General features: G+C 45.6%; 1 protein-coding gene across 3 annotated transcripts in view; it reads left to right on the top strand.

Moving 5' to 3' along the window:
* The window catches only part of LOC105476092 (matrilin 2), a 167,356-nt gene that overhangs the window by 49,915 nt on the left and 97,402 nt on the right, over positions 1–20,039 (top strand). For all 3 annotated transcript variants that reach the window (XM_011731743.3, XM_011731742.2, XM_011731741.3), the window contains exon 3: positions 10,179–10,748. In XM_011731743.3, coding sequence (XP_011730045.2) covers positions 10,179–10,748 — 570 coding nt within the window. The remainder of the gene's footprint in view (positions 1–10,178; positions 10,749–20,039) is intronic.

Raw genomic sequence — 20,039 nt, 5'->3', positions numbered from 1 at the left:
AGTCTCTCTCCGGAAAAGCCATTGATGAAATGACTGGGGCATAAGGTTGGGAGGAGTCTAATGGGAGTGATTGGAAAGTGACGTCTTGAGGACAAATCGGTTTCTTTTCATAAGCTCCCTCCAGTCTATGTGTGATGGGAAATTGGGGTGCTGTGTCAAGAGGAATCCTGTGATTGAACTTTGATTCTGAGACCAGGACTGATTAGGGCTGTCAGCCACAGGTGCCAGGGCTGGGGACATGGGGGTGACATGCAAGACTTGGACTTCATCCTGGCTCCAGATTTTATCATGTGACCAGCTGTCTCCCTTTCTTTGGTTTATGCAGTTGATTTCAAACCCTACATGTAGGGCTTGACATTCTTACCAATTACACTTCATCATATTAGTTTCTACTCATTATTCCATCCCTCAGAAACCCTTTCTGGGCCTGACTCTTACTCAGATTATTAGCAGTTCCTCCCAGCGTTGTATGCAGTGGTGTAGGGAGAACCACAAATGCCTCCAGAATTTGCAAAAATGTTTGGAAAATGTTACCAAGTGGGAAGATTTGCTAATGAGTTCACAATATGTCTTAGACCCATTAAGTAATCCAGGGTGTCTCCCTAATACAGTAGAAGCAAGTTTTCAGAATATTCCCCAGCGTTTTTTTCAGAAAATGTGAATAGAGCACGACTGAGTCAAAGAAAGCTCTAGCTCATCAACTGCCTTCTGCAGTGTCAGGCCTGATGCAATGCCGCAGCTGGCGACTGACTAATAAGGGAATTGGAGAGGGGAGAATTGATTATTTCCTGGCCAAGGACCATGGTGCCTTAATCAAGTGCCCTAAATGCAGGGGACTGCAGGGGAAGTCGCACTGGGGTACAAAACAAATATAGTCTAAATTACATCTGAAATAGCCTTTCAATTGTCCTTAAGTACTGAGAGCTGGTCACAGTCTGGAGGCACACAGGGACAGAAGCACCTGAGGAGGCTCAGGGGTTGCATCTTGGGTGTCTGTGGACATGCTCTTGCGGGAGCACAGTGGTGGATGGGATCCCAGTGCTGTGTCGCATGGTCATCTTTGCTCTCAGTCCATCTGTCTCTCTGTCTGTCTTTGACAAGCTCATGTAGTTCAAGTCTCATAAATCAAATGCTTATAGCCGGGGTTCCCAAGCCCCAGGCTGTGGACCAATATCAGTCCGTGGCCTGTTAGGAACCAGGCTGCACAGCAGGAAGTGAACGGCAGGCGATCATTACCACCCGAGCTCCACCTCCTATGAGATCAGTGGCGACATTCCATTCTCATACGAGCGCAAACCCTATTGTGAACTGTGCATGTGAGGAATCTAGGTTGCGCGCTCCTTATGAGAATCTAAATAATGCCTGATGATCTGAGGTGAAACAGTCCCCCTCTTCCCCACTCTGTCCCTGGAAAATTTGTCTTCCATGAAACCAGTCCCTGGTACCAAAAAGGTTGGGGACTGCTGGCTTATTGGATGCAATTTCCTTGTATTCTGATGTGCTAGTTTTATATTCTTATGGTGGAGGATCCATACCACTTTCACGGTTTGATGAGAATATCTCTTCCAATCTTTCTATTTGTTTTGCTCTGACCCCATGCCCACCTGTCAGCCCTCCGTCATGAATGTGGTTTTACCTGGAAGCTCATGTGCCGACCCTTCACATGGCCAGCCTTGTCTGCCTGCCCTTATTTCTCACTGAAAAAGAATGTTAGCCCTTATAGTCAGACAGTGTCTCATATGATTAGCTAGTTTACCTCTATTCATTTTTTCAGACATGCTTAAAATTGAGTATTTCAATCTTTGTTGCAGAGCACCAGGCTCTAAGACCAGGTTGGTAGAAGGATTCTATTTCATGTGCCAGTTCTGACAGATTGTTTACTGGTACTTGAAGTGCCACGTTGAAAGGATCCAGACTGAGGGGGACAGGGCCAGAATTGATGAACAATATCTGCCAGGGACTGAAGAAAAAGGCATTGCTAAGCTTGCCTTAGAGCCTGAAATAGTCAAACATTCCCTCTCCTTCTCTACCAAGAGATAGTCAACCACTCCCTCACTGTCCTTCTCTCTCAGCTCGTATCATTAGAGACCTCCTTCCAGACTGGCTTGATATGTTTATATTTATCAACAACAGCACACTGTATCTTTTTGGTCTGCCTGCTTCATGTATCCCATTATTATTTGTGTCCCTTTCACAGTCAGAAGTCTTTTCCTTCCTTTGTATCCCCAGGGCCTGACATACAATAGGTATGTTGAATGACTGGCTCTACGTAACAGTTCTACCTAATTGTTCTGCATACAGGGAATCTGCCTCATTAGGGTCAGTCATTTGCCTCACTGAGATCCATACTACAGAGTTCCCTGGATCCTTTTGATCTGTGCCATCTAGGAATAAAACATGCATTTTTGCACACCCCCTTTTTTTTTCTTCCTTAAACTCCTGCTGGCTCATTATGATCATGGCTTGCTGTCTCTCTCTCTCTCTGTTCTTCTCTCATCATAAAACAGCTTTTTCTCCCCAGTGTCCCTTTGAAACTCTTGGTGAGCTAGTTTTTTCTCTGTCCCTTTAGGAAATTTTAATCATGTTTTTAATCATGCTTCATAGTGTTTTGGGTCACCCTTAGGTAATTTTTAAAATCCTCTGGTTATTCCTAGTTCAAAGAACAGTTTTAGCTCTTGGCTTACTGCTGCTCTGTCCAGCATTACCCTTGTCATAATTGTTGGTGATTTCAATATCCACATGAATCATGAATCATCCTTTAATAGCTTTGAGATTCTTTTCTCCAATATTCTGGTCTTCCACCAGATCTCAACCACTCACTTCTCTCTCTCTCTCTCTCTCTCTCTCTTTTATTTTCAAGATGGAGCCTCGCTTTGTTGTCTAGATTGGAGTGTAGTGGCACAATCTCAGCTCACTGCTACGTCTAGCCTCCCAGGTTCAAGCGAGTCTCCTGCCTCAGCCTCCCAAGTAGCTGGGATAACAGGTGCCCGCCACCACGCCTAGCTAATATTTGTATTTTTAGTAGAGATGGTGTTTCACCATATTGGCCAGGCTGATCTCGAACTCCTAACCTCAAGTGATCCACCCACCTTGGCCTCCCAAAGTGCTGGGATTACAGGCATGAGCTACTGTTCCCAGCTAGATTTCAGCCACATTCTTATCTTGACCGTGTAATTACAGTAACTTTAATCCTGCCATAATCTCAGTTTAAACCTATCTTCCCAGCTTACCCCTACTAGTATTCCAGCTCCAACAATTCTGTGACCTTATCTGGACTTTCAGTTAATTGATCCTGCTATTTTTTCACTGTCTTTCACCTCGATTCCTCTATTTCCTGCTTCCCCAGCTTTAATTCCATAGGGAATCACTGTCAACTACCTTTGCCCCTTTCCTGATTCATCATTCTCGTTTGGCTACATGATAACCCTGGTTACATTCAACTTTTGCCAGCCTTCCCCCATATCTGTGTAGCTGAATGTGGCTGCAGCAAAACATGCAACCACGTGGATTGGTCTCATGTGAATTTCATAACTGCAGCCTTCACGTAGGCCTTTAATGCAGCCTGGAAATCATACTCTAGTTCCCTAATCCCTTCACTCTTCCACTGTCCTAGAAACTGTTACAGTTTTTTTCACTTGTATTATTACATTTTTCACGGTTCTCTTGTTAAGTGCCCACAAACCATCTGCTCGTGGGAACTTTGCTGGGAATTGATATGGAACATCACATTTTCTGAAATCAATTTTCCTGGGTGTTTGACTATTGTGCAGACTATAGTCCTTCTATTCCCCACAGCCCTTCAAAGATTGGTGACCTCTCTCTCTCCATCACACCTATCCCATCCTTCATTCTCCCCCTGACCCTTGCTCCTACTGAGCTCTCCATAAGCGCTTGTCAAGGAGTGAGAATGGAAACCACCCACGGCTTGATTTGCTGGGCTGCTGCTATCCAGGGAGGCAAGCATCTGTTTTCATCATATTATTAGTTTTTTTTTTTTAAGCACTTGGCAGGAGGTAGGCAAGTTTGGGCCATTGCTCTCAGGCCCTGAGTCCAGGCAAGGAAAGAACTGACCCCAGAAAGCCAGTGCAGCCCTGGTGCATCTTGCATATTCTGGAAATGGCAGATCTAAAAGGACAAAATCCTTTCATATTCATCATGAGTATAGCTTGGTGGTTAAGAGTGCAGACTACGGAACCATCACGATGGGTTCAGATCGCAGCTCCTCTACTTCCTAGTGATAAAAGAAAAAAATCAACCAAATTAAATTTAAAGGAGTTTAACTGAGCAATGAACAGTTTGTGAATCGGGCAGCCCCCAGAATCACAGCAGATTCACAGAGACTCCAGTACAGCCACGTGGTGGGAGATTTATAGACAAAAAAAGGGAAATGACGTACAGAAATCAAAAGTGAGGTACACAATGGGTGGATTGGCTACAGGCTGGCGTTTTTCTTATTTGAACACAATTTGAACACTCAGCAGTGTATGAATGGTTGAAATACGGCCGCTGGGATTGGCCAAGACTCAGCTATTGTTACAGATGCATACTCCTAAGTTAGGTTTTCAATCTTGTCTGCTTACTAATCTTGGTTGCAGTTTTTCCACAAAGACTGAAATATAGAAGCATGGAGTCATTCTCAGGCCATATTTGGTTCACTTTTACACTAGGTAGGAGAACTCAAGCAAGTTATCTCACCTCTCTAGACTCACTGTCCCCATCCATTAAAGAACAGTAACAGCACCTACTTTCTAAGGTGTGTGTGAAGAGTAAACAAGCCAACACCTGTAAAGCATTCAGAACAAGGCCTGGCGCTAATTAAGTGCTCAATAAATATTAGCTATAAATTACGATTATTTTCTCTTTTGAGTCTCACAACAGTATTGTAAGGTATTATTATCCCTATCTTGCAGAGGAAGAGACTGAGGGTCACACAGGTTAAGGAGAGGCTCAAGATCATTTGGACAGAAAGTGGCAGAGGTTGGGCTTGCATGGGATCATAGGACTCTAATACTGTTTCACTTAGGATTTCAGAGCCCCCTTTGGTCTCCAGATGAAATGATTTTACCCTTGTCATGGAGATTCATACTCATTCCTTCTCCAAATGTGTCCTAACTTCCCCAGGCAGATGGCACCAAATATTTACAGTATGATTACACGGCCTTGATTGAATTTAGCCAGAACGGGAGAGAGGCTGATTAGTGACAAGGCTGCAATCTTGAGAGGAGGAAATAGTTCTGAGGTTGCACATTGTCGTTCTGCTGGAGTAGGAATGTTGCTTAAAATTGTCCTGGCTCAGTTCCCTTTCTCTGGAAGGGTAAAAGACACTCATTTGCCCAATACATGGACTTTGGAGTCAAGCTGACAGTACTGGAAGAGCTGTTAACAGAGTCCAGATCATCACTTTATGGTGAGAGGGAGGACGTTTTATTATGGGCCCACAAACCGTCTTCCAACTGTGGCTGAAAACCCTGTCATGAGAGGCCAGAAGGAAGATCATTGTATGTTCTTCTCCCAGGCCAAGGAGACAGGATGTCCTTCATCAGAACCAATTGTCAGCATAAGAAGAACACACACCAAGGAAATCCATTTCCTGGAAACATCTCTCAACAGTTCCCATGTGGAGAATATGTGAGGCTTTTCACAGCAAATGTTTTAGAGTGTTCCCAGGTATCTGCAAAGCTCCTATCATAATAGCTGGCTGTATTGATAATTTCCTAAGGGTGCCTGCCATGAGACAATGGAAAGGGCATCAGGTCTGACCTGAGGGCCTTGCAGAGATAGAGTCAACCCTCTGGGCCTCAGTTTTCTTTTCTATAAAGTGAGTGACTTGGACTCTGTTGGGAACCCTCCACCTCTAAGAGTCTACTAGTCTATGATTCCATGAATCAAACTTCAGAAGTGGTTATGCTCCCTCATAAAATGGCAAAGATTTGGGTCCTAGAATCTCTGACTCCATTAGCAGGACCACACCTCCTCTAGAACTTTTTGGCTTCGTGTTTGTCATCATCTTTTTGAACTAACTGCTCTGATTCAATCTCTTTCACCTGACGACTTGCTTCCACCAGAATTCCATTTAATTCCACAGATGTTGAATGAAGACTTTCTGTGTTTCCAACTGCATGCCTACAAAGATAAATGAGACTGGTTTCCTAACCTTGGGGAAGTCCAGTGAGATAACAAGGTCAAGACTTTATAGAACTTCTTTTCTCCAGAGAGCTCTCTATTTCTTTGACTTGTGTGTGTCCCCAGACCAGTAACATTGACTTCACCAGGGAACTTATTAGAAATGGAAACTTGCGGAATCAGAAGCTCTGGGGTTGTGGTGGTGCACTGGTCTTGCTTTTTTTTTTTTTTTTTTTTTTTTTTGAGATGGAGTTCCACTCTTGTTGCCCAGGCTGGAGCGCAATAGCACGATCTTGGCTCATAGCAACCTCTGCCTTCCAGGTTCAAGTGATTCTCCTGTCTCAGCCTCCTGAATAGCTGGGATTACGGGCATGCACCACCACAACCAGCTAATTTTGTATTATTATTATTATTATTTTTAGTAGAGATGGGGTTTCTCCTTGTTGGTCAGGCTGGTCTTGAACTCCCAACCTCAGGTGATCCGCCTGCCTCGGCCTCCCAAAGTGCTGGGATTACAGGCGTGAGCCGCTGTGCACTTGGCCTGGTCTTAGTTTTTAAGAAGTCCTCTAGAGAATTGAGATGCATATTTGAGTTTGAGAACCATTGAACTAGCCCTTTCAGGGACAAGCTATGAGACTGTGGTTCTGAGCCCTCAGGGACCCAAGGAGACATTTTGAAGAAAATTCAGTTACTTGGGCTGCCAGGACTTGGTGTTTTCAACTCAGAATTAGACCTTTCTTGGAACCTCCAACAACATTTTGAACCTTTGTGGTGTTTTTGTAAATGTGCAGGTGTTGTGGAAACTACCCATTTGTTTTGTAGGGAAAGAATCCAATTTAGCACACAATTCTCCATGGAACTTCCAGGCTTCCCTTTAAATTGATTGTGATGCTTGGATAGATACTGACACCATGACTAAGACCCATAATAAAGGCCCAATCCAAGGAGGATCCGCTACTTCCAAAGATCTCCAAAGGAAGAGAGTTCTCAGAGTGCAAGTCTTGTGTGACTTTCCCTCCCTTCAAAGGTGCCTTAATTAATATCCTTCTCCATGGCAGGGTCTAAGCCTGGCCCCTCTTTTCAGCAGATAAAGATTATTGGGTCACATTCTCCCTGCAATAAGTTCAGACATTAAGGGTGGGGAAGGTGTGGCTCTTGGAGAGGGGCCTGCCTTGGGAATGCTCTCCCTTGTCCTCCTTCCCGGGATCTGCAGATCCATCATCCACTGCCCCAATCCAGGGCTATATATAGGCTAAACCATAGGAGCCTTCATGAAAATGAGACACCCCCGCCTTTTTTTTTCTTTTTTCTGAGACGGAGTCTTGCACTGTCACCCAGGCTGGTGTGCAGTGGCACCATCTCAGCTCACTGCAACCTCCACCTCCTGGATTCAAGCGATTCTCCTGCCTCAGCCTCCCAAGTAGCTGGGACTACAGGCACGTGCCACCATGCCTGCCTAATTTTTTGTATTTTTAGTAGAGATAGGGCTTCACAATGTTAGCCAAGATGGTCTCGATCTCCTGACCTCATGATCCACCCACCTCGGCCTCCCAAAGTGCTGGGATTACAGGCGTGAGCCACTGCACCTGGCTGAAAAGCACCCCATTAAGGTGCCTCTTAGGGTGAACTCAGCCCCTGGGACTCAGGGCTTGGCTGGATTTCAGTTCCTCTCACCTCCTTGAGCAGGTGCCTGTGTGCAGCACCAACCACACAGCCATAGCTGTAACCCTGCCCCTACCCAGCCTAGGGCTGGACACGAGTGAGGGCTGATGGAGGGGTGGGCAGGGGAGAAGCTATACATGCAGCCAGCACATGTCGGGAGTTCCCACGTACTGGATCCTTCATCACATCATTTCCTTAAATTCTTACAGCTGCCCAATGAGGTGGATAGTGGTTGCACCTCTGTATGTTTTTTTCTTTTTCTAAATTATGAAAGATTTCAAACCCTCAGTGCTCCCATGTTCTCATCTATGCAGTGGGTATGAGGCTTCTTGCTCCTTTCTCAAAAACTTGTTCTGAAAATCAAATGACACCACAGTGACAAAGTGCTCTGGAAAAAAGATGTTAAAACATCCTGCAAATGTTAGGTTTCATATAGATCTTATCGCTGAGACCTCAAAGGTTCAGTTTCTGGGTCCTCTGTTTTGAGACACTCACCCTGGACTCACCCAACCCCCAGGGTTATGCGTGGGTATGGCAAAAGGTTGGTTTCTTGCCAGGCTACTGGTGTTTGGGGGGTGCCTCCTCTCCTAAAATCATTAGACTTGTAAGGCAGCAAGGATGAGGTGTGTGTGCAGGCACTCAGGGACGAGTCACAGTCTGGCAAGCTGGCCTGGACAGGATGACCTCACGGGCCTTTCCCACTTCTCATTTTTATGACTAGCTTCACTGTTTCATTTTGGCTTTCTCTCTCTTTCTTGCAGCTGTGGTGATTAGGATTTAGGGCAAGCATTTGGGATCCCTTTTCTAATCCCTTTCAAATCCTGCTTCAGCTGCAAAGTCCGGGAAGGGAGGAGAGAACGGGGGAGGAGGGACCCACCCTGGTGAAAGGCAGTAGCTCAGAATATCCGAGAAACTCCAACAGGAATGTCCAGCCTCCACCCACTGAGGCTGGAGGCCTCTCATCTCATCCAATATCATCCTAACGCTAGAAACACAAAAGGGATGAGTTTGTCTATGGACTCAAACCTTTTACAGCCTTCTTGCTTAGATGCTTAAGGCATAAATATGGTAGTCATGGTGGTAAGGGAAAGACTTAACATTTGCCTTTTTCCAATTTAACTGTGTCCTTTGTTGAAATATTTCTTAGGTCCCCTTTTCTCCATTTCCACTACTGTCCTGGGATTAGATCTGAGTCCCCCTCTCAATGAGATTAGTCCAGAAATTGTGTAGACCATCCATCTTGCAAACCACTGCCAGACTCTGTTGACTTTTCATTATGTAACTTCCCTATGGGAGAGGTGAGTTACATAATATGATGCTAAGATGCCCCTCACTGGTGGCATCATATACATAGTTCTCAGTCTGAAAGGAAAGGTCTTTTTAAACTGGCTTCAGGCCATCTCTCCAACTAATTCCTGCCTGAAACTCCTAGTATTCCCTCTACTACAAGGTCTCATCGCTTATTCTGTTACCCACCACACTCATTCCATCTTGGGCTTTGGTTCATGTGATCCGCTCCATGTGCGCCTTCTCTCTAATCTAATCACCATGCACCTGTAAGGTCAGCTAATGTCCCATCTCCTTGACCCCAGCCCATTCATATCCCTATTCTCTTAGCAGCTATTGTCAGGACCACAGTTTTCATGACAGTTATTCTTTCATGGTTTTATTAGTTAAGTCTCCCCAGGTAGACTGGAAGCTCCTTAACTTTGGACCCTGTCCTAAGCTTCTGTTATATTCTCTGCAGTGCCCAGCCAAGCTTATGTGTCATGCGGTAAAGAATAAAATAATTTTGACCCTGATCAGGTATTTGGTTACATAAAAACTGCATTGGCGACTTTCTGGAAACTAACATGTTGATTTATCTTGCAAAAGGATTGCTATCTGATTATAGCCAGTAGTCATGATCTTCCAGCCATGCACAAATATAACCTTATACTTCCATGAGTGGGGAGGAAAATTGATGAAGACTGGAGGTTTCAAAGGTGATCATCAGCCCCAGGATTTCCAACAACAGCTGGTCTGCACTGGGTCCTTAACTCTCTTTTAATGTTTTTATATTCGTATTTATATATTTTTTTAATGCAATCTTGCTCTTGTCGCCCAGGCTGGAGTTCAATGGTGCTATCTCAGCTCACTGCAACCTCGGCTTCCTGGGTTCAAGTGATTCTCCTGCCTCAGCCTCCTGAGTAGCTGGGAATGCAGGTGCCCGCCACCACACCAGGCTAATTTTTGTGTTTTTAGTAGAGACAGGGTTTTACAGTGTTGACCAGGCTGGTCTTGAACTCCTGACCTCAGGTGATCCACCTGCCTCCCAAAGTGTTGGGATTACAGGTGTGAGCCACCACGTCTGGCCTCTCTTCTAATGTATTTGACCACTCCTTTTTCCCCAGAGAGCTCCTGTGAGAACAAGCGGGCAGACCTGGTTTTCATCATTGACAGCTCCCGCAGTGTCAACACCCATGACTATGCAAAGGTCAAGGAGTTCCTCATGGACATCTTGCAATTCTTGGACATTGGTCCTGATGTCACCCGAGTGGGCCTGCTCCAATATGGCAGCACTGTCAAGAATGAGTTCTCCCTCAAGACCTTCAAGAGGAAGTCCGAGGTGGAGCGTGCTGTCAAGAGGATGCGGCATCTGTCCACGGGCACCATGACGGGGCTGGCCATCCAGTATGCCCTGAACATCGCATTCTCAGAAGCAGAGGGGGCCCGGCCCCTGAGGGAGAATGTACCACGGGTCATAATGATTGTGACGGACGGCAGACCTCAGGACTCCGTGGCCGAGGTGGCTGCTAAGGCACGGGACACGGGCATCCTAATCTTTGCCATTGGCGTGGGCCAGGTAGACTTCAACACCTTGAAGGCCATTGGGAGTGAGCCCCATGAGGACCATGTCTTCCTGGTGGCCAATTTCAGCCAGATTGAGACGCTGACCTCCGTGTTCCAGAGGAAGTTGTGCAGTAAGTCCTGCTCCTCTGTCACTCTTCTAGATAAACCATTAGAATTCATTCATTCATCTTCAGGTGTTCATTCTCTGTTACCATGTCCCAGATACTGCGCTGGCAATGGGTTTTCAACAAAGGCCAAGATAAACACACTGTGCTCCAGGGGCTTACACTTTGACCAAGGAGACACTCTTTTTCTTTTTCCTTTTGAGACAGAGTCTTGCTCTGTCGCCCAGGCTGGAGTGCAGTGGTGCGATCTCAGCTCACTGCAAGCTCCGCCTCCCAGGTTCACGGCATTCTCCTGCCTCAGCCTCCCGAGTAGCTGGGACTACAGGTACCCACCACCATGCCCGGCTAATTTTTTGTATTTTTAGTAGAGATGGGGTTTCACCGTGTTAGCCAGGATGGTCTCGATCTCCTGACCTTGTGATCCACCCGCCTCAGCCTCCCAGATTGCTGGGATTACAGCGTGAGCCGCCGCGCCCGGCTGAAGACACATATTTTTATTTATTTATCTTTCAGAGACAGGGTCTTGCTCTGTCACCCAGGCTGTAGTGCAGTGGCATGATCAAAGCTCACTGTAACCTCGAACTCCGGGGCTTAGGTGATCCTCTTGCCTTAGCCTCACAAGTAGCTGGGACTACAGGTGTGCACCACCATGCTGGCTTATTTTTTAATTATTTGTAGAGACAAGGTTTCGCCATGTTGCCCAGGCTGTTCTGAAACTCCTGGCCTCAAGTGACCCTCCTGCCTCAACCTCCCAAATGCTGGGATTATAGGCATGAGCACCCAGCTGAGACAGACATTAAATATCTAATTATACAAATAAATAACTATAGTTGTCACAGTGTAATGGAGGAAGAATTCAGGACACGATGGAGTGTACAACCCCGGGACCTGACCTAGGCCTGGGTGCTCAGGGAGATTGCCCTGGGGAAGGGACACATAAGTCCAAGCCACAGAATGAGGAACAGTAGATAGACAAAGTTTTTCTTCAGCACATGGAGCTGCCCTGGAATTCCCTAAGTTGGAATTCATGAGTTGGAGTAGGGATAGGAATGGAAAGGCAGAAAAAGTAACAATCTCTCCTTGGATGGTGTGGAATACCATGGCATTTTTGCCCCATGGTGGTGCTGGCAGAGGATGTTTTCTCAGCTGACAAAGAGGTCCAGCGTATACGAGGACCAAGGTGTGGTCCTGGCAGCTCCCTGCCTGTTAAGATTGTAGGGGCCACTCCTCACCTGCCAACTCTTTCTGCAGGAAGATGCTTCTCGGAGCTGCATTCTTCTATGTTGCAAGCTTTCTTCCCTCTTTTGCTTTCTAACCCTCTTTCCATAGGTCTTCTCTCTCCCTTCCTTCCCGCGCACTTTCCAGTTATCTCTACCCCTGCTCCTGCCCCCCTCTTCTCAGCAGGTCGGCCTGCATTCTCTGCAGTTTCCTGCCTCTGTGGCTGCCTTTTTGTTTCTTCCTCCTCCGGGAGGGCAGGGGGCCAGCAGCCCAATCCGGGAAACTCGCGTCCTGATTTGGTAAACAATGTCCCACCCTGACTTATCCATTCCCAGTGGTCCCTGTCCCCTCCAGCTACCATGAATCTTTGATGGGGAAATAAAAAGAAATAATCTATTTTTAAATGTCTATTTGTAAATGATCTATGTGTAAATATCTATTTGTAAAATGTAAAATATCTTTTCCTAGAGCAGGGTGGAGAATGAGCTTTAGAGCCAGACTCCGCACCCACTCCCCAGGAGGGGCACCCGGGAGGGGGTTCTCAGAATGTGACATATTCTAGACCCCTAAGATACAGGCCCCAGGGGAAAAAGGTGTCCTTTTGATGTGTATTACACAAAATCCCCTGCTGAGAACTAACCTCAACAAGTGCAGAGATCTCATTTGTTCTTGACTCCAGAATCAAAAGATTTATTTAAGAAATCAATGCCGTGAAGAAGAAAGAACCTTTTTCCTTGCAATGCCACTTGGAAAGTGTTCAGAAGTGCCATTTCCCTGGCACTGCAGAGGTCGTGTTGTGGTGTGCCGTGGCCCAAGTCAGCTGGAACACTTTAATCAGCAGGACACACTGCAAGCATTTCCAAGGTTTATGACTTTAAATGACTTCTGCAGAATTTATGTTTCCCCTTTCCTGAAAATATTAAAAGGGAAATTGGTTCTGTAACCATTTTGACAGTTTATTCATTTGTGTTGGAAAATGTTAATGGAGGGGTTCTTTTTATAATCATTCTGGATTTATCAGAAAATGGAAAGATAACATGATGAGGCTGAGGAGCTAGACAGTGGGACTGAGCACCCCCCTCCGCTCCCATGGTGTTGAATAGGATATACCAATGTGGACTTGTCCATGGAAAAACCATCTCTGTGTGCTCTATGGCAAGGCAGCAAAATGAAAAGGCAGTTTGGACTTTTCCTCCCTTCATCTTCTTTGTTATAATCTGGAAGCTCTAAGAAAACATCAGTGTTATCCCATTTGTTCCTGTGGCCTGAGAAATGAATCCCCTGTGAGGCCCCCCATCCACTCTGCAGGAGACAGGGCTGCTGTCTCTCCCTGCACTGCACTGCCAGGCTTTGCTCAGCAGACTCAGCAGCAGTCTTGAAAGGCTGAAGAGGCCCCAGGGCCTCTTTATCAACTGCACAGTAAAGACTGCAGTAACTAACATTTATAAAGCACTTTCCCGGATGTTATCGCAGAAAGCCCCAGGAGGCAGCAGCACACTCCTGCCTTCTCTTTTTACAGGTTAAGGAAGTTGCTAAGTGAATCACCTGAAAAACAAATAGCCAAGATATAGTTGGATGCTAATTCCAAATCTCTTGCTCATTTCACTCCTCTTCATGTTGGGAATTATAAATTCCTCTTTTAAGGTAAACTATTTTCTGATGGCCACCTCCACAGTCCAGCCTGGCCAGGTAAACCTACCTTGCAGTTGGCATTCATCTGAAATAGGTGAAACTCTGAAGGGAGCCTTCGTAGGAGGAAGAGGAGCTGACTCTAGCTGTACAATCTTGAGCAAATCTTTGTGCTCTCTGAGCCTCAGTTGCCTCATCTGTAAAATGGGATTTTATATGCAGAAAGTAGATGAGTGAACAGGTGTTGTAAATGGTAGAGCCCTATTCAGTGTGCACTGTGTTATGTATTATTACAATCAAATACACTGAGGACCGATGGGCTAGGCAGATGGCCTCAGTTTTGATCTGCACTCAGATGATTAGACAACAATGGTGAGCATTTTCCAGGTTGCAGATGACATCTCTGGGGTTTCAGAAGTTTCATTTGTTCCTTAAACATTCATTAAACTTGTAAACCAAAAAGTATCTGAGACAAGTCCCAATCAATTTAAAAGTTTATTTCGCCAAGGTTAAGGACATGCCTGGAAAAAATGGACACAAAATCACAGGAACAATCTGTGGTCTGTGCCTTTTTCCAAAGATGATTTTGAGGGCTTCAGTATTTAAAAGGGAGAGAGGGAGGGCATGGTCACATTACTGAACCCACATGTTGCAAGAGAAAAGGAGCAGGTAGGGGAATAGTCAATTATATAGTCCTCTAGCGCTCAGTAAATCAACACTTTACATAAAATAAGGTGAACATAGAGTAGCTACTTATGGAGATATTTAACCTTTTATCTGTAGCGATGTGCTTAGGAACAAAAGCAAAGGCAGTTTCTTGCATTACTCAGCTTTTAGCTTAATTTTTTTCCTTCCGGCATAGTGAATTGGGATCCTGAGATTTTATTTTCCTTTCACAAACTATACCCCAATAATAGCTAATCTTGTCCTGTGCTAGGTACTTTTAAATACAGTATTCCATTTAATACTTAAAATAGCCCTCTGAGGCAGGTACTATCATTATCTTTTTTTTCTTTCTAAGAGATAGGGTCTCACTATGTTGTCCAGGCTGGCCTCGAACTCCTGGGCTCAAGCAACAGCCTCCCAAGTAGCTGGGACTACGTGTCACTATACGTGGCTCTATTATCCCTATTTTACAGAACTGGAAATTGTCAGGGTCTGCCTGGGGGCTCCAGGAGAGCTTTAAAGACAAGGTGATACTAATCATTACTAACATTTCTTGATATTAATGTATGCATGTGTTGTTTCAGGCTATTAGCATATGTTAACTCACTTTATTCACACAACAAACCTGTCAAGTAGATGCTCTTTTAGTTCCCATTTTATGGAAGAGGAAATTCAGAACCAAAGAGGTTAAATAACTTGTCCAAGATCACACACCTGTAAGTGCTGGAGCTTGTTTTTTGTTTTTGCTTATTTGTTTGTTTTGTTTTGTTTTTTGAGATAGGGTCTCACTCTGTCACCCAGGCTAGAGTGTAGTGGCATGATCATAGCTCACTACCGCCTCAAAGTTCCATCCCAGCTTGGACTACAGGTGTGTGCCACCATAAATGAACAATTTTTATGTAAATCTTTTTTTTTTTTTTTTTTTAAAGAGAAAGAAACAGTGTCTTACTATGTTACCCAGGCTGGTCTTGAACTCCTGGGCTCAAGCAACCCTCCTGCCTCTGCCTCCCAAAGTGCTGGGACTACAGACATGAGCCACTGTGCCTGGCCTGTAAGTGGCAGAGTTGAGACGTGAGCCCAGGCATTCTGCAGGCAGAACTGAAAATCAATGCTGCATCTGCAGATTGGGACAGGCAGTGTCTGGGTGTGATCAAGGCAGGACCTTTATCATACAGTGAGGAATTGATTAGACTCTGGAGTCAGACCTCGCTGGGTGAGAGTCCTGGCTTTGTCTCTTTGGCTGTCTGGCTGTGAACCTGAGCACAGTGGAGGCTTTATACCTGCAGCCAGGGACTTCCCATACCAGCCACAGCAAGGGGAATCCTGAGGTTGCATTCTCAGGCCAGCCCTGAGACCACCAGGGAGAGAGGCCAGGTGCCCTGTGAATTGAGGTCTGTCTACGAGATGACCAAAACCCACACATCCTGGAGTCTGCCATTTTTGCCACCCAGTAAGAGAAAACACTGAATCTAGGGGCTGCAAACGCTGTCCCAAGTGTTCTGGTGATTCTTGCCACCTGGGCAGGACTGCTTTTAATTAACTTCTAGATGCTGACTTTATCAGCCTCGTCTGATATTTTGGAGCAGGGAGTCAGGCTGTTCCTACCCTAATAGCCCCACCCCACCCAGGCCAGGCACAGTTTAAGGCCCTAATAGTATTCCTAGGACACACCCTTCATGAACTGGCCTGGGCAAAGTCTACAGTGATTGTACCCCTTTGAGGCCCTGTTGTGAAGTGGGGAGGCTGGACTGACTTCACAAACGTTGAGTCTACTGTACTCAGTAATACAAGACCTCCAGCCCACCTACCCACACTGACCACTCCTTTAGTCATTCATACAATCATTAAAAAAAAAACTGTTCTTATTTCCTAGTCAACATATCCAATCCCACCAATGAGTTAGGCTGCTGATGAGTTATTCCTTCCTGCTGAACACAAGGCCTTGCCTGAGTGTAAACCCAGAGGGCCCTCTGAGAAATGAGGCTCATAGGACTGTTTCCAGCAGGCCGGTGGAGGAGGCAAGACTGTGGTCTCCCCTTAGCTCTCATCACAAATGCCCGTCCCACAGAGGGCAAGGCATGAGGCCTGGATGCTCTGAAAGGCACTCAGCACTCACCCACAGCATTCTACAGATGGGAAAGTTTTATTCTGGTTTAGTGAAGATGTTTGGGATTCTTTTGGTTGAAAGTGTGAGGAATTCCATTTTTTTCTAAAAGGTAGGGCTAGTGCATTATATTATCCATGGAAACAAGGACGGCAGTCGTGGGGGTCGTGCTTTCACTCCATCTCCCCTCCACTCCTCTCCTTCTCAGGTCCGCAGTCAGGAAGCATGGTCCCCCACCCCAGCCCCTGAGGCTCACTCGTCCTCAGTTTGAGCCCCCTTTTATTCGGTTCTGGTTCCTAAATGCCAGTAAAGGACTCTGATTGTCAAACCCTATACCAACCAACAGTGGTCAGGAGTGGGACTACCTCAGACCACCACAGCAGCTACCAGATGCAAAGTGTCTGGAGTGAGACGGAAAGGCAGTTTTTAGAAAAAGCAGATACCAGATTAAATAATAGTAAATGTCTGTACTGAGGTCCCTAGAGCCCGTCCATGCCTCTACAGGTAAAGAAATAGCCTACAAGAGCTACCTGATTTCCCAGAACTTCCCTCACTTGTTCAAGGTAGAGGGGAACTAGAACACAGTCTTCTAGCTCCCAATCCAGTGCCTTTTCCATTACACCAAGTTATAATGTTCTAGTTCCAGTTTCTCTTATGGCACCTGGCCAACATAAGCCTTAGTAACAAGCTGTCACTGTAAAACCCAATGCAGTAGTTCTTTTAATTCCCCCTCCCCACCACTATTTTTTTTTTTTTTTTTTTTCCCGATGGAGTCTCTCTCTGTCGCCCAGGCTAGAGTGCAGTGGCACGACCTCTGCTCACTGCAACCTCTGCCTCCCAGTTTCAAGCAGTTCTCCTGCCTCAGCCTCCTGAATAGCTGAGACTACAGGTGCCCACCACCATGCCTAGCTTATTTTTATGTTTTTAGTAGAGATGGGATTTCGTCATGTTGGCCAGGCTGGTCTCAAACTCCTGGACTCAAGTGATCTGCCCACCTCAGCCTCCCAAAGTGCTAGTATTACAGGCATGAGCCACCATGCCTGGCCTAATTTCCCCATTTGATAGGTGAAGAAAGTGGAGTTCAGAGAAACCAAGTCATTTGCGCAAGGTCATAGGGAGTGGCGAAGCTAAGCCTTCAGGCGGTCTATTTCCAGCAGCCATCCTCTCCTCACTGCTGCCGGCTGTCCTCCAGATATTTTCTCTCCATCACAGCTCCTGTCTTCTTATTTTGTCTGTTAGGGTCTCAGCAAGAAGACAGGCACCAGGTACATCACTTGGGCCTCCCACTCACGGCAGTGGGTGACTGCCGTGTAGTTGGCTGCCTACACACGACACTTCCTTAATTACGGAGGGAGACAGTGACATGCTGTGAGTGCCTCAGAAATGCCCTCTGCCCTTGGGTAATTTGACTCCAGCAATCCATGAAAAGAAGAGAGTCTCTCAGGATGCAAAGCAAATGCAAATTAAAAGTGGGATAATGATTACCCTTCACCATAAGATTGTCAAAACTTAAAGTTTGATGACACCAAGTACCGAAGTTTTGAGGGGATGGGCATCATTAGGACCATCATTGCTGATATGAGCTGTCTTGGAAGGCAATTAGGCCATATCCATTTAAAGTGAGACCCAGTCCTAGAGAAACCATCGCACATGCCTTCAAGGAGACATGTTCAGGAATGTTCATCACAACATTGTGAAAGTAAAAACTTGGCCGGGCGCGGTGGCTCAAGCCTGTAATCCCAGCACTTTGGGAGGCTGAGACGGGCGGATCACGAGGTCAGGAGATCGAGACCATCCTGGCTAACACAGTGAAACCCCGTCTCTACTAAAAAAAATACAAAAAACTAGCCGGGCGAGGTGGCGGGTGCCTGTAGTCCCAGCTACTCGGGAGGCTGAGGCAGGAGAATGGCGGGAACCCAGGAGGCGGAGCTTGCAGTGAGCTGAGATCCGGCCACAGCACTCCAGCCTGGGCGACAGAGCGAGACTCCGTCTCAAAACAAAAAAAAAAAAAAAAAAAAAAAAAGAAAGCAAAAACTTGGAAGCCACCCAAATGCTGACCAATGGGGAAATGGCCAAATAAAATGAGGACAGTCATATGACCAATGGATAAATCAATTGGGAGGGATAAACTAGATCTAAGATTTTGATTAAATCTAAAATACAGTTAGTTTTCATTATTCACAATAATTGTGTTTTATAAAGTCACTACAAACACTGAGTTAGAAAATACTAAACCATTGCTCCTGTGGGAATATAGGGTTAGGTTCCTGCAATCCTCTGGTGACAATATTTTTTGTCAACTAATCAATACATAGCCTTGTTTTATGTATGTTTCTGTTTAAAAACATCTCATTTGTTTTTTGTTTGTCTGTTTTTTGAGACAGAGTCTCGCTGTGTCTGCAGTGGCACAATCTCAGCTCACTGCAACCTCTGCTTCCTGGTTTCAAGCGATTCTCCTGCCTCAGCCTCCTGAGTAGCTGGCATTACAGGCGCCTGCCACCATTCCTGACTACTTTTTGTATTTTTTTTAGTAGAGACACGGTTTCACCGTGTTGGCCAGGCTGGTCTCAAACTCCTGACCTCAAGTGATCCGCCCACCTCGGCCTCCCAAAGTGCTGAGATTACAGGTGTGAGCCACCATGCCTGGCCGAAAACATCTTATTTGATATATACCATTGATTCATTAACATTAGACCCAGAGCCAACGATAACTCCTGACTGAATGAAACTTATCTAACACATATTTTCCCTGTACGGCACATTGCAGCCTTTCTGCACTGAGGAACACTAGACAGCACATCACCATTTTAAACAGCAAAATCACTTACAGAAATGAAAAAAAAAATCGTGGTGCTAAGTAGACTGCGAAAAGGATACTTGTTTATAGAATGAAAGCTGAAAAAGAAGGCGGAGTGGCACCTTATCCAACCTCAGCTGGGAACATCTGCACCAGACAACACATTTTTTTTGTAGTCTCAGCTACTTGGAAGGCTGAGGCAGGAGGATCACTTGAGCCCCGGAGATTGAGGCTGCAGCGAGCTATGACTGTGCCACTGCACTCCAGCCTAGGTGACAGAGCAAGAGCCTGTCTCACAAAAGAAACTAAATGTAGAGGTATTTTAAATTGAGTGCTTATGCACTCTGAGCATGTCCACTAGTGACCGTGAAAATGCTGTGAGTATTGGTTTGGGCTTACAAATACAGTTTAGTGAGTAGGCAAATTCATAAATGTGGAATCTGTGAAGAATGAGGATCAACTGAACATGTCGTCACAGTTTGACATCTCTGAAACTGGGGTGCATTTTAGATTCCATGAAATACAGTACACGTATCAACATGAATAGAATCTGTGATTAATGTTGAGTGAAAACTGAGTTGAAGGTCAATATATATAGGATGAACTTACAGATGCAAAATAAAACAAAATGCCACCATAATTCTCCTTTGCTGTAAAATGGTTAACAGGTATCTTCAGCATTCCCCAGGCACTATTCTCAACACTCTACCATCTCCATTAATTTACCCTTTTTGAGGTTCTTATGAGGTAGTTGCTATTTTTATCCTCATGTCATATAAAGAGGTTAAGAAAATTGCACAAAGGGCTGGGTGTGGTGGCTCATGTCTGTTATCCTAACACTTTGAGAGGAGGAGAATTGCTTCAGCTCAGGAGTTTGAGACCA

The sequence above is a fragment of the Macaca nemestrina genome, chromosome 8 (assembly GCF_043159975.1).
Source record: "Macaca nemestrina isolate mMacNem1 chromosome 8, mMacNem.hap1, whole genome shotgun sequence".
Lineage (NCBI taxonomy): Eukaryota > Metazoa > Chordata > Mammalia > Primates > Cercopithecidae > Macaca > Macaca nemestrina.
Note: the sequence above shows the minus strand (reverse complement) of the source record. Positions and strands in the feature narration are given on the sequence as shown.